Below are 11354 nucleotides of genomic sequence, written 5' to 3'. Positions count from 1 at the left end.
CCATTCAATCTATATCTCTACCTTGACTACAAAAAAAAAAAAAAATTATTCATATCGTACAAGGTTCCCTCCATAAATATTTGGCATCAGCCTATTTTGTAAATTTATTTATTTATTTTTAACGCAAAAAACTGTTTAAACTTTTAAATTCCAAAATTTTCAATATATTCATTTTTCTAGCGATAACAAACAGACTTTGGTCGTTTTTATTGTTCCATAATCCGTTGCTATTCCATAGAAACAATTCAAACTGTGACAAATGACTTTTCATTTTTGTATAAGAATATATGATACTAAACAAATTGAATATGTGCTGACATAAGAAGAATCTGCATCTTTGTCCTCCTTTCAGAGAATATGTTGTCCAATGAAGACACTTGTACAGTTGTAGTGATTCTGAAGCAAAAAATTCCTCTCAAGAATTGGGAACAAAGATGCCAACATAGCCGATCCCCACAATGAAGAAGGCAATAGATTGCAGGAAAAGATATATGAAGTAGTGGTTCTTCCCAAACGTGAGATCATAGCATCCACAGAAAAAGAGGTAGGCCCCCACAAGAAGTTCCCAGAAATGAAGTCTGTCATCATCAAAACAAGCAGAAAAAAAGTGGAACGAATAAATGGTAGTATTTAAAACCACACTTTTTGTATGCAGAAATTTTGCTTGAAAGTAAAGTAGAAATCATAAGGGATGTGGGGGATGAATTCTGATGTGAAAATCTTATAGAGCTTTATTGAATGTGATCTTTCACATGTAATTTCTTACTATTCATTTTAACAGTGAGATTTATAAACAAGATAGATGGCATCAAAGAATGAATGGTGAAAACAAATCAAAACAGTAATGAAAAACCATTCATTTCCTATAATTCTCTGATATGAAATGTCATACTTGGGCCTTATGTTCTTAAAATTATATGAAAATTTACCTTCCAGCAATCCTGATGCGAGGTTTCTTAAGTGCTTTACCACTTGATTGCATTTTAAGAGCATCTCCTAATTTCTCAGTAACTACCCATTCATTCACTCTTCCTGCCTCTAGCAAACCGATGAATGTTGCCTTGGTCCTATGCATTGACATCACATTTTCAAAAAGTATCCAAAATACTAATAAGTGGAGTGACCTGCACAGAAAGTTGGTAAGGAAAACAAAAGAAAGGTTACTTGCAAGTGAAGATAATAAAATAACTTTGCCAACTCAAAAATCTTACTTAATACTTACCTTGGAGTTCCAACAGCATTGAGAAGTGTTATGATAGAAGGAATATAAACAGCACCCCACTTGGGAACTTGCACTTCTGGAACAAAAACAGTTGCTGGCAAAACCACGCAGTAGAATACAAATGTGACAACATGGGCAACAATCTTTCGGACAAAGAAAAAACTATAAATCAAGTAAAACTTCTTCCACAGAGACACTTTCTGCAAGATACAATAATCATCAGTAAATTAGAGGAGAAAGGTGAATAAGAATCATTTGAGCTTCCTATAAATGAATAAAGAAATTGATACCTTGTTTCTTATTATTTCCATTGCCATTTTCTTGAAGAGATTAGCTGGGCCACATGACCAACGATGCTGCTGATAACGGTAGGCTTTGAAAGTACTTGGTAATTCATTTTTCACCTAAATTTATTCAGATAAATTGTTACATGATCAGATAACTTGATAACATCAACTGCATTAGATTCTCTTAAGAAATTTTTATAAATGACTCATGAATACATGCAATTAAATGGAGTATGATCATCATACCTTGATTTGACTAAGATAAACAAATTTCCATCCTTTGAGACCAGCTCTTACAGCTAGATCCATGTCTTCCACAGTTGTACGGTCCTTCCATCCACCAGCTTCATTTAGTGCTGAAATCCTCCAAACACCAGCAGTGCCTGCACCGTGCATATATATATATATATATATCATCATTTATTTCTAACCGGAGATGTATGTAGAAATAAAATTAAAAATTTCTATGGATTTGATGGTGCAGTGAGGTTGATTAATTAAGGCTAATGAATGATTTAATTACCATTGAATCCAAAGAAAGCATGGGTTGAGGATCCAACTTCTTGCTCTACAAGGAAATGATAATCCAATGACATCTCTTGCATCCTTGTCATTAAGCATTCATCAGCATTAACTGCAAGCATGCGTATACATACATGTTAAAGAATTTTAGAATAAAATAAAACTTTAATTATTGTGACTGTCCTTATATCTACTCAATCAAATTTATAATTAAGTTTTTATACTTTAAAAGCTTTTAATTAAATCTTTATCGGGTCAAAATATTCATTAACAAAATATTTTTTTCAAAAATATGTGGTCAAAGATTTAATTAAATTTTTAATTGTGAGCTTCTTTAATTTATGAAAAAAAATCTAAATAAACATTTTTAAAATATAAAAATCTAATTATAAATTTAGTAAAATTTTATGAACTAATAGGATAAAACCTAAAATAAAAGAATATACCTACCTATAATCACACTTCAAATTAAACCAACATAGACTATGATGTGAGGGAACGTTTGAAATGCATAACTATGTATATACCTCTACTTAACTGTTTAAGTTTTTGTGATAAATAGTTTGATGAAATGTATATATACCTTCCCTGATTAAAAAGCATGCATGATAATGATATTTTGTATACTAAGTAAGCAACTAACCGAATTGCCAGCGAGCTTGGACGAGCGCAACGTCGGGGTTGTGAGCGAGGAAGGGGATGGTGCGGCAGAGGAAGTCGGGGTCAGGCTGGAAATCGGCGTCGAAAATGGCGACGTAGTCGCAGAGGGCGACGTAGGTGTGCTTCATGCCTTCCTTGAGTGCTCCTGCTTTGTAGCCATTCCTGTTCTTCCTGATCTCATACTTTATGTTTATGCCTTTGCTTCCCCATCTTTGGCACTCCACTTCCACCATATTCTGTTGTGTTTTCATTTGTCAATAACTCACTATGACGTTTCATTCATAAAAGTTTAATTATTGTTAACCATTAAGTAATTGTTAGTGAATCTTATTAACTAGTAGAGGAGGCTACTGCTTTGAACCTTAATGACAGGGTCTGTTGAATCATCAAGAACTTGAATAATAATTCTATCGGAGGGCCATGATAGCCCACATGCAGCTCCAATTGACAATTGATACACCTGCAACCAATGAAACACTAGTCACCATATGCCAAACTTCACTTCAGCCCCTAAATAAATATCATGAGAAATAATTACTTGTATCTTTTTTATTACTTATACACTAAAATTAGATACTAAAATTAGTCACTACTAATATAAAATACATATTAAAATATAAATATATATTAAAAATAAATTAAACACACATATATTTATACATAAATATATTAATAACTAATTTTAATATACAAATAATATTTTTAAATTTTTATAGCATTTCAATTTTCTAAATTTCAAAGGAAATACAATATTCTAAAGTGATAAGATAAAAAATTAATTATCATTAAATTTGTAATTTTTATTATCATATATAAACTTTACTATTTTAATTTAAAAATATTAATTCCTCATCTTATAACTTTATTAACCGGTCCACTTTAAAAAAAACTTAATCCTTCTCACAGGTATAGTTTTCTTTGCATTTTTAAGATTGTAGAATAACACGACATTCCTGTCATAGTGTAACCGTTCATTCCAAATTCCTAAACATCAAAATTTTGTAATTTATTTTAAAATATTACATTGTTGAAACATATGTTTATTTTTATTATATTAGAAAAATTTTGTGAATATATTATGGTAAATTTTTTTATACAACAGTATCGGCACTTTTGAAATTTATAATATAAAACTCATTTTCAAATTTTTTAAATAAATTTTAGAATAAATAATTAATTTTAGTTAATAAAATTATAGAAATTTTTTGTAAAAAATATTAGGTAACTAATTTTTTTTTACATTTACTTTATATTTGAGTCGATATTAATCAGCACTATTTTTTATTAAAAATATTGATTTTCTAATATTTTTATTAGTGTTGTAAGTGTGAAAAGTGTTAAAGTTAGTTCCACTCTAAGAAAATAAGGAAGAGTAAGGAGTTTATAAGATGAGAGACCCATTAACTTGACATCTTAAGATTTTGAGTTGGATGTGGTATCTTCTCATCTCATATTCTCTTGCGAGCAGATTTTCTGATTTGTAATAATTAATCATCATTAATATTTTTAATAGTATATAATTATTTACCATTTTTTATCGGTTAAATATTAACCAAATTTTAATAAAAGTGTTACTTTCTCTAATTTTAAATCACATAAAACCTACAAAGAAAACTAATAAAAGACGTGTTAGTTATATTAAAGAATAGAAATACCTCTTTCTCATTGTACATTGGGATTTGGACGAGAACCATAGGGTATGAAGAGTTAGCAAGCTCAATATCAGAATTATGGTTGAGAGGGTCCCATTTGTACCGTTTCTGGGTCTTAAACAACTTGACAAAGACTATGACTATTCCCATATACAGCCTCTCCACAAAAAGCATGAGCGACATGATCAAGCACAATGCCACCACCAACTTGAGCATTGGAACCACCAACGGTGCCCTTGCTTGCTCCCATATCAACCCCATTTCAAGCCCTTCCATTATATATTTTTTTTAATTTATTCTTTGGTTCCCTTGTGAGAAACAAAAGGTACGGTACGGTGGTGATGTTTAATTTCAAGATATGGTGCACTACATATATATAGATATGTATATGTATGAAGTTGGTATTTGGGGTTTGCGAAAAGAACACGAATTGAATGGTTTGGTTTTCACTTTTGGTGATTCGTGTTCATTGTTGCTTAGGAGTTACGACAAGGCAATTGAATTGAATTGAAGAGGATCCAATTAAGTGTATATGAACGTGTACACACACACATACACTACTGAAGTAGCCTATTCGCTAGATGATGATGAGTTGCTCTTCCATGTGCATGTGGCAGATTTAGTGTAACAACAACTGACAACAACAAACGGAGGACCAAACGTATGTATGATGTGAGAGAGAGAGAGAGAGAGAGAGAGAGAGAGAGAGAGAGAGAGAGAGAGAGAGAGAGAGAGAGAGAGAGAGAGAGAGAGAGAGAGAGAGAGAGGATGCACTACTACTTAGATAAATTTGATTTTTGTTTCTTGGACTTTATTAGCGTAGAGAAGAACGTATTTATATAGGGAAATGTTCAAGTGTTTGACAGTAATGGTCGTCATATATATACTCCTTTAATTTCTACCAAATTATTCATTTGATTGAAGATGAGTAATATTAGAGAATTAATACATCAATTTTAGTTTTTTTTTTGTTTTTTTGTGTTTTTTTTGTTTTTACAAAGATAGGAGAGTCGAACCAGCAACCTCTTAATTGAGTACGAGGAGATTATGCCATTTGAGCTATTACTCATTGGCTACGTCAATTTTAGTTAATATTATAGAAGACTGTTAAATAAATTTAATATAAAATTTATTAAAATGAGTTTTATTAGAATAAATTTTCTATTTTTTAATTAAATTTTAGATATTTTTGTTTTTAAAAATTTATATTTTTTATATTAAATATTAGCTGTACAATATTAGCTCCTAAAACTTTTTCATGTATTGAATATATATTTTTTTCTTGATCGATTTAAATAATGATGATATTATTATTAATTTCTAAAATAGTTTATACAAATATAATTTGAATAAAAAATAATTAATGGTAAATATATTATTTAAAAATTTAAATATATAAATTTAATTAAATAATTATATAAAATATTTTTGTTTTTTTTTACCGAAAATAGAAGACTCGAACCCGCAATCTCTTAATTGAGTATGGAGAGACTATAACATTTGAGCTATAACTCATTGGCAATTATAAAATATTTTATACCAATAAGATATTAAAAAATTATACTCTATAAAATATTATAAGTGTAAAAATATTTGATAAATAAATATAAAAATATTTAATAACAAAAAAAATAATTAAAATTTATCTTATTTAATAAAATTAATAAATATTAAATAAGATAAATTTTAATTTTTTTATTTTATTTTTCTAACATTACCGAAATAAATGATGTGCAAAGCAATTAAGATTAAATATAGACAGCTGGCATGCATGAAATTGGAAATGTTTAATTTGTCACAATCCTTGGGCGTTTGCACCTAACTGTTCATAAAATTGTAGGGTAGCTTCTGTTGTTTTGTTTCTCCTTTTCTTCTTCTTCTTTCTGCGATCTTTCTTTTTCTTCTTTTTTCTTTTTTTTGTTTAAAAAATTTCGAGTATTAATAATTATCTTATACGAGCAATGCAGTTATTAACTTGTTCGTCCACTTTTACTTGGTGATTCCGGGAGGTATCCGTTTAGCTTGAAAATTTGAATTATTTGATTAATAATAATAATAAGCTTTAGAATTAAAAAATGTGACAGATTACGAGAATGTAATTATTAAAAATAAATTATTATTTCTAATCATAAAACTTTGAATTTTAATATCTTGACAATTTTAACCGTGAAAAATGAACTAGCTACTTCAATACTGATAATAATTAGGTTATTTTGACAGAGTTGTTTAAAATAGATAATTCGTTGTTTTGTTAAGTAATTCATACTTTTTTGTATATTGAGTTATTTTATATTTTTTTATTAGAATTGTCAACACAATTATATTATATGTACATAAAAAATTAATTAATTATTAATCAATTACTGTTTAAAAAATATTTATTTAGCATCTTATAAAAGAATTATTATGTTACTGTAAATAAGTTTTATTATTTATTTATTACATATTTAATTATTTTAATAATTGATTATTTAGTTAAAAATTATATATATATAATGACATTTTTTTGTGTATATAGACCACTCTCCAGTCTCCAGAATCAAGTTTTTCACGGTAAAAAAAAAAAAAAAAAAAAAAAAAGTTTGCTGAATGAGGTACTAATTAATCTTATTTGACTTTTTAAATGAGGCGGCTACTTTGGTATTCAATGGACAGTTAGGCATCTGAGTAGGAATATAATATAGTGTACTGTCTTATTATTTTAAGAATCTTCATAGATCTACTCCTTTATTTTCCTTAATTTTTTCATGTATATATAGTACGTGGGTAAAATCAGATAGATTAAACTTTGCTTGATTTCAGTACCCTGAAATTTTAAATACATACAACTATACAAGCAAAATCTAACGATCCTGACAAGAAACAGGAATGAATTTTTGACGTACGATGATTTCTCTACATCCAATTGTAATCAAGAGCCACTTGCATGTAATAATAATATAATGGGTTCTGTCTTTGACTAGTTATTAGAGGCTTTTATATAACAACCGAAATGTTTGGTAATAAAAAAAAATCAGTCAAAAATAGTCATAATTTACTTTATTTAACATTTATTAATTATTGCAATAATTAATGATGAATGCTAAATAAGATAAATTTTCGCTATTTTTTTTTGTCTCCTTAGCATTACTCATTAACGTCGATGTATTTGTATATGTTTTTTTTTTCCTATAGATATTTCTTTTGTCGGAAAATAATTTTAAATTCACAGGTTTTATATATTACTTACATCTTCAACCTAGGATATTAACATTTATTAACACCGCGCGCGCGCCAATCTTAGTTAATGATGAATGGAAGTGCACATATTTGTATGCACAAGTTAACAATATTCCGCTAATAAGTTATAGTTAAAATGAGTAAATGACATAGTCTTACTTAGTTTTGAAAAAAAAAAAAATTAACAATACTCCAACTTATATTATATTATATCATATATAATGTTTTTCTCTAACCCTCTCTTCCTTAGACGATTATTTAAACTTCTCTTTATAATTCTTTAAGAGTGTAATTTTTGTTTGCACAATTGATGGTGGTTTATAAATATATTTTATTACTTGATTATATCCAATCCGATTCACCTAACTCACCAACACCATTCTAATTAATTATGAGACATTTTCAACTTAACCAGAGATAGGAAATTGTTTTCTTATGATATTTGTTAATAAATAAAGTAAAAAAGTTCAACCTGCAGAAAGTGAGTTCGCTAACTTTGCTTGTTTGATAACAACTGTTGACCATCATCATTGGAGAGATTTACCAACTTGATGAAATGATTACGAGTTTGCGACTATTTTTTTCTTTTTAACAAAAAGAAAAAAAAAAAACTCACACACTTGTCAATTTGGTTATGATCATCAACTATATATCTTAACATTGATTATAATTAATTAGGCTTAGCAAACAGCAGGCAAGCAATCAGCACTTAGAAAAGCACTCCATCATCACTATATATAACTAATAAGAATTTCAAAAAACATGAGTCAGTATAAAATATCGATGATTGAATGGTCTAAAGTATGTTAGAGAGTTAAATTTTAAGGTGATTTTTAAATTCATAGAGAAGCTTTAAATTTGTCTTTTAATTTGTAATTATCCTAATAATTTTGTCTCTTAATTTTGTCTCTGATCTTAATAATATTCACTCACGATCGTGTCTGAGGTATTTTTTGGTGACGGAATAATGATATATGTAGTTGGACGAAGACCAATAATAAATCCAAAAATATTAAGTCCTAGGAACAAATATATAATACATAAAAATAATAAAATTTTTTAATAAACATATCAAAATGTATTGAATTAAATAATACAAAATATTACATATTAAATAACTTTATATTTATTTATTATCAATATTGATACAGTAAATGTGACTACTTTTTTATAACTTAAATAATATAATAATAGTAAATATAAAATTGATCAAGATGGTAAAAAAATTATCTTCTAACTAAGATTTTTTATTCGAATTTTAAAATAGGGAAACATGCTTTTTATAAATTATATATGATAAAGAGTACTTTAAAAAAAATCGTTAAATCCTTCATATTCTAATTATATACTTTAGGTTTAATTACTTTATTAACTAGTGTTTATAATTTTATCAAAATTTTAATTAGACTCTTATAGTTTAAAATTTGTAATTAAATTCCTAGATCAAATTAAAACTTTCAACTAGATATCTTTTTTAATTATAACTATTTTTTGTTAAAAAATACGCTTTTATTTTTGAAATCAAATATTTATTTTTGTATTTAATGTAAAATAAATAATAATATATTATAAAAATAAATATTTTAGAATTAATGTGTCTTTTCTCAACTAATTTTAAATGACTTTAAATTAAATTTATGTTTGAGAATTAATTATCAAAATATAAATGTAGTACAAAATTTTTTAATTTACTAACAAATATTAATTTTGAGTAAAAAAAATACAAGAATATTACTTCAACTAAATAAATTTTTTAATTGAATAGTATTGCAATATTCTATTTTTGTTAACTTGATTTTATATATATTGTATTTTTAGATAAAATTTAATGAAAATATTTTTATTATTATGTGACATTAAATTTAATAAAATAAATTTTTGACACAAAAATTTAGCATAATTTTTATTTCAATATAGAGACAAATATTGTTTTATAACAGGGGCACACATATATATAGATGTCTACTTTCTAACATTTTTTAGTAATGTTAGTGGGTACTTGTCCCCACACCATATTAAATGGATCCGTTCGTGACCAAGGTCATGTTGGACTGATAAAATGTTGTTTTATTTTTAGCGTTTAAATAGAATAAAAATATTGTTTAAGATATTTTGAGGAGTAAATGGTCAAATTAATTTATGAAAGATTATTAGATATTGAATTAGTTTTCGAAATTTTTTTTAATTAAATTTGTCTTTTAAAAATTTTAAATTAGTCATGTTAGTTTTTTCGTCATTTTGTTTATTGTTAGTGTCAAAATTTGCTAATGTGACACATTAAATGACACCTCAACACATACCTAGGAGTCTTAATTGATTATGAAATTAGATCAAATCAAAACCTAATTGTGGAGAGAACTTGAGGCATTGAAATTTCTCAATTTGGAGTTGATTTTATCTAATTTCATAAACTAATCATGCTAATAGTCAATTAAAACTTCTAGGTGTGTGTTGGATGTCACTTAACGGGTCACATTAGCAAGTTTTGACACCATCAATAAACAAAGTGACAGAATGACTAACATGACTAATTTTAAATCTTTAAAGGACGAATGTGATTAAAAAATCTTTTAGAGATCAATTTGGAGAACGAGTAATTTTTCAGAGACTAATTTGACCATTTACTCGTATTTTGAAGAATTTTAACATGTTGAAGTTATTGTTCTCAATCTCTCACGAAGTCTCTTATTCTCCTTATTTTCTTCGATGGCTCCACTTTGAGAGGAATTTTTTTTTCACATTTTCTCTAGAAAAAAGCAACAACATTGGAATAGACTCATCTCTGTTGCATACAGAGTAGGCTGGGGAGAAGCAGTTAGATTGATAGAAGTAACCAAAATAGAAAAGAAAAAAAAAAACAGACAATTAAAATTGAAGGTAGTACTTATATAGCTAGTGCATATTTGAAATTTGGTGACACCTTAAGTCAATCGCACTTAACAATTTTGACACAATCAGATATTGAATCTTTTGTTCAACACCACGTGATAGGATAAGGTTGCTAATTAGCTAAAGTCGCAAAATTGCTTTAAGATAATCATAAAAAGAAATCCGTTAGTATTTTTTTATTTTTCACACACGCGCACACGCACACGCACACGCATACTCACAATCATAAAAAGAAACCCGTTAGTATTTTTTTATTTTTCACACACGCGCGCATACGCACACGCATACGCATGCGTACGCACGCACGCACGCGTCGCGTACGCACAAGTTGTTAACTTTTCTATAGAGATGCTTTCGGTGAAAATATTTTAACTAACAATTTAGAAAATGTATAATTAGTAATAAATAAGAATATTATCTTTTTCCTAATAATATAATCATATAGATTGTTACTATTAATTAATTTAAAATTTACGTTCATTCTGTAAGTATAATATTTTTTAAGATTAAAAAAAAATTATTGATTAATGCTATGATAAAGAATATTAAAATAAAATTATATCCAATACATTAGGAAACAAAATATCAATATAACTAACTAAAATAAAATAATCACGAAATTTTCATGCCTTCAATAAATTTTAAAATATTATTCTATTCTCAAAATTTAATTTAAAATTTATGTTTAATATATTAATTTCCTTAATTAGAGTATATTTATTTAACTATAATGCTTTTAAAATTAGAGAATAAATTATTAATTAATGATATAATAATTTGATTCTCTAGTTTAAGAATAAATAATTAAGTATAATTGTAGTATAACTTGCATAATTTATGTTTAGTATAATTAGTATTTGATGAGCGGATATTTTATACGCTTTTTGACATCATTTTCATATA

The 11354-nt window shown here is 26.9% G+C and overlaps 1 protein-coding gene across 1 annotated transcript; it reads right to left on the bottom strand.

Moving 5' to 3' along the window:
- Positions 1-217: 217 nt before the first annotated feature.
- On the bottom strand, positions 218-4669 carry LOC107616812 (glucomannan 4-beta-mannosyltransferase 9-like). The gene is made up of 9 exons (XM_016318732.3): positions 4347-4669; positions 3053-3151; positions 2675-2927; positions 2033-2143; positions 1756-1892; positions 1513-1626; positions 1223-1422; positions 930-1124; positions 218-578 (listed from the first exon to the last, which is right to left on the bottom strand). Exons 1-9 carry the CDS (start codon positions 4617-4619, stop codon positions 416-418), a joined length of 1545 nt encoding a protein of 514 aa, XP_016174218.2. The 5' UTR covers positions 4620-4669; the 3' UTR covers positions 218-415.
- Positions 4670-11354: the final 6685 nt, after the last annotated feature.

This window comes from Arachis ipaensis, chromosome B9 (assembly GCF_059453495.1).
Source record: "Arachis ipaensis isolate K30076 ecotype BB chromosome B9, ASM5945349v1, whole genome shotgun sequence".
In the NCBI taxonomy this organism is placed as follows: domain Eukaryota; kingdom Viridiplantae; phylum Streptophyta; class Magnoliopsida; order Fabales; family Fabaceae; genus Arachis; species Arachis ipaensis.
Note: the sequence above shows the minus strand (reverse complement) of the source record. Positions and strands in the feature narration are given on the sequence as shown.